We start from the raw sequence: 769 nt of genomic DNA on the forward strand, positions 1-769 counted from the left end.
CTCCAGAGGCCCCAGCGTAGTCCGGGCTCAGTTGGTTGGCGTGGGGTCCCTCTCAAGCAGCGGCGGAGGCGGCGGTGGAGGCGCAGGTGGATACGGCAGCGGAGGTGGAGGAGGCTACGGCAGAGGCGGCGGTTGGTAATGTGGATTTGTGACAAGACTCAACCCAAGAAAATTGAATGATATAAATAAAATACGAAAATGAAAAACAGTTTTTTGCAGTCATGACTTTCTACTCCTTTGATGCAATTCTCTTCAACGAAAGGGAAATGCATGTTGTTTGGGTCTTCGGGTAAACTGCTCTCGTGAGTTATCTAGGCTGATTAGAGTATAATGTATGTTACTTGGAATTTTCGCAAATTGGTAAGAATTGGAATATATCATCGGTAATTAAAATAAAAATGACTAAAATACAACTAACAGCCGCTTTCCAAGAGGTGTCCAGGTAATAAAGCAATATGTATCATAAAACGTATTTGGTATTGTGATTTGTAGCAGTAATATCTGATATGCGATACATGAAACGATACGAAATAGTTAATAATGGGATCAAAGCTAAAATTCAGAAGCAATTACATGGAAACATTGAAGACCTCGTGAGCTTAATGCGACTGGAATAGAAAAAGAATATTTGATAATAACACCGACAAAAAGCAGTAATACCGATGAACATTTGTATCGTCATTTTTAAAAGGTTTGTGTCTTGGCCTCTAGGAACATAAATTTCTTAGTGATTTCAAAGAAAAGTGGATAGTTATCTTCCTCACTATCG

The 769-nt window shown here is 39.8% G+C and overlaps 1 protein-coding gene across 1 annotated transcript in view; it reads left to right on the forward strand.

Annotated features, from left to right (window-relative positions):
* Positions 1-769, forward strand: part of LOC119588294 (glycine-rich cell wall structural protein 1-like) — a 17,462-nt gene that overhangs the window by 8,964 nt on the left and 7,729 nt on the right. Inside the window, 1 exon segment of the mRNA XM_037936986.1 lies at positions 7-131. Within this exon segment, the coding sequence (XP_037792914.1) occupies positions 7-131 (125 nt within the window).

The sequence above is a fragment of the Penaeus monodon genome, chromosome 23, assembly GCF_015228065.2.
Source record: "Penaeus monodon isolate SGIC_2016 chromosome 23, NSTDA_Pmon_1, whole genome shotgun sequence".
NCBI lineage: Eukaryota > Metazoa > Arthropoda > Malacostraca > Decapoda > Penaeidae > Penaeus > Penaeus monodon.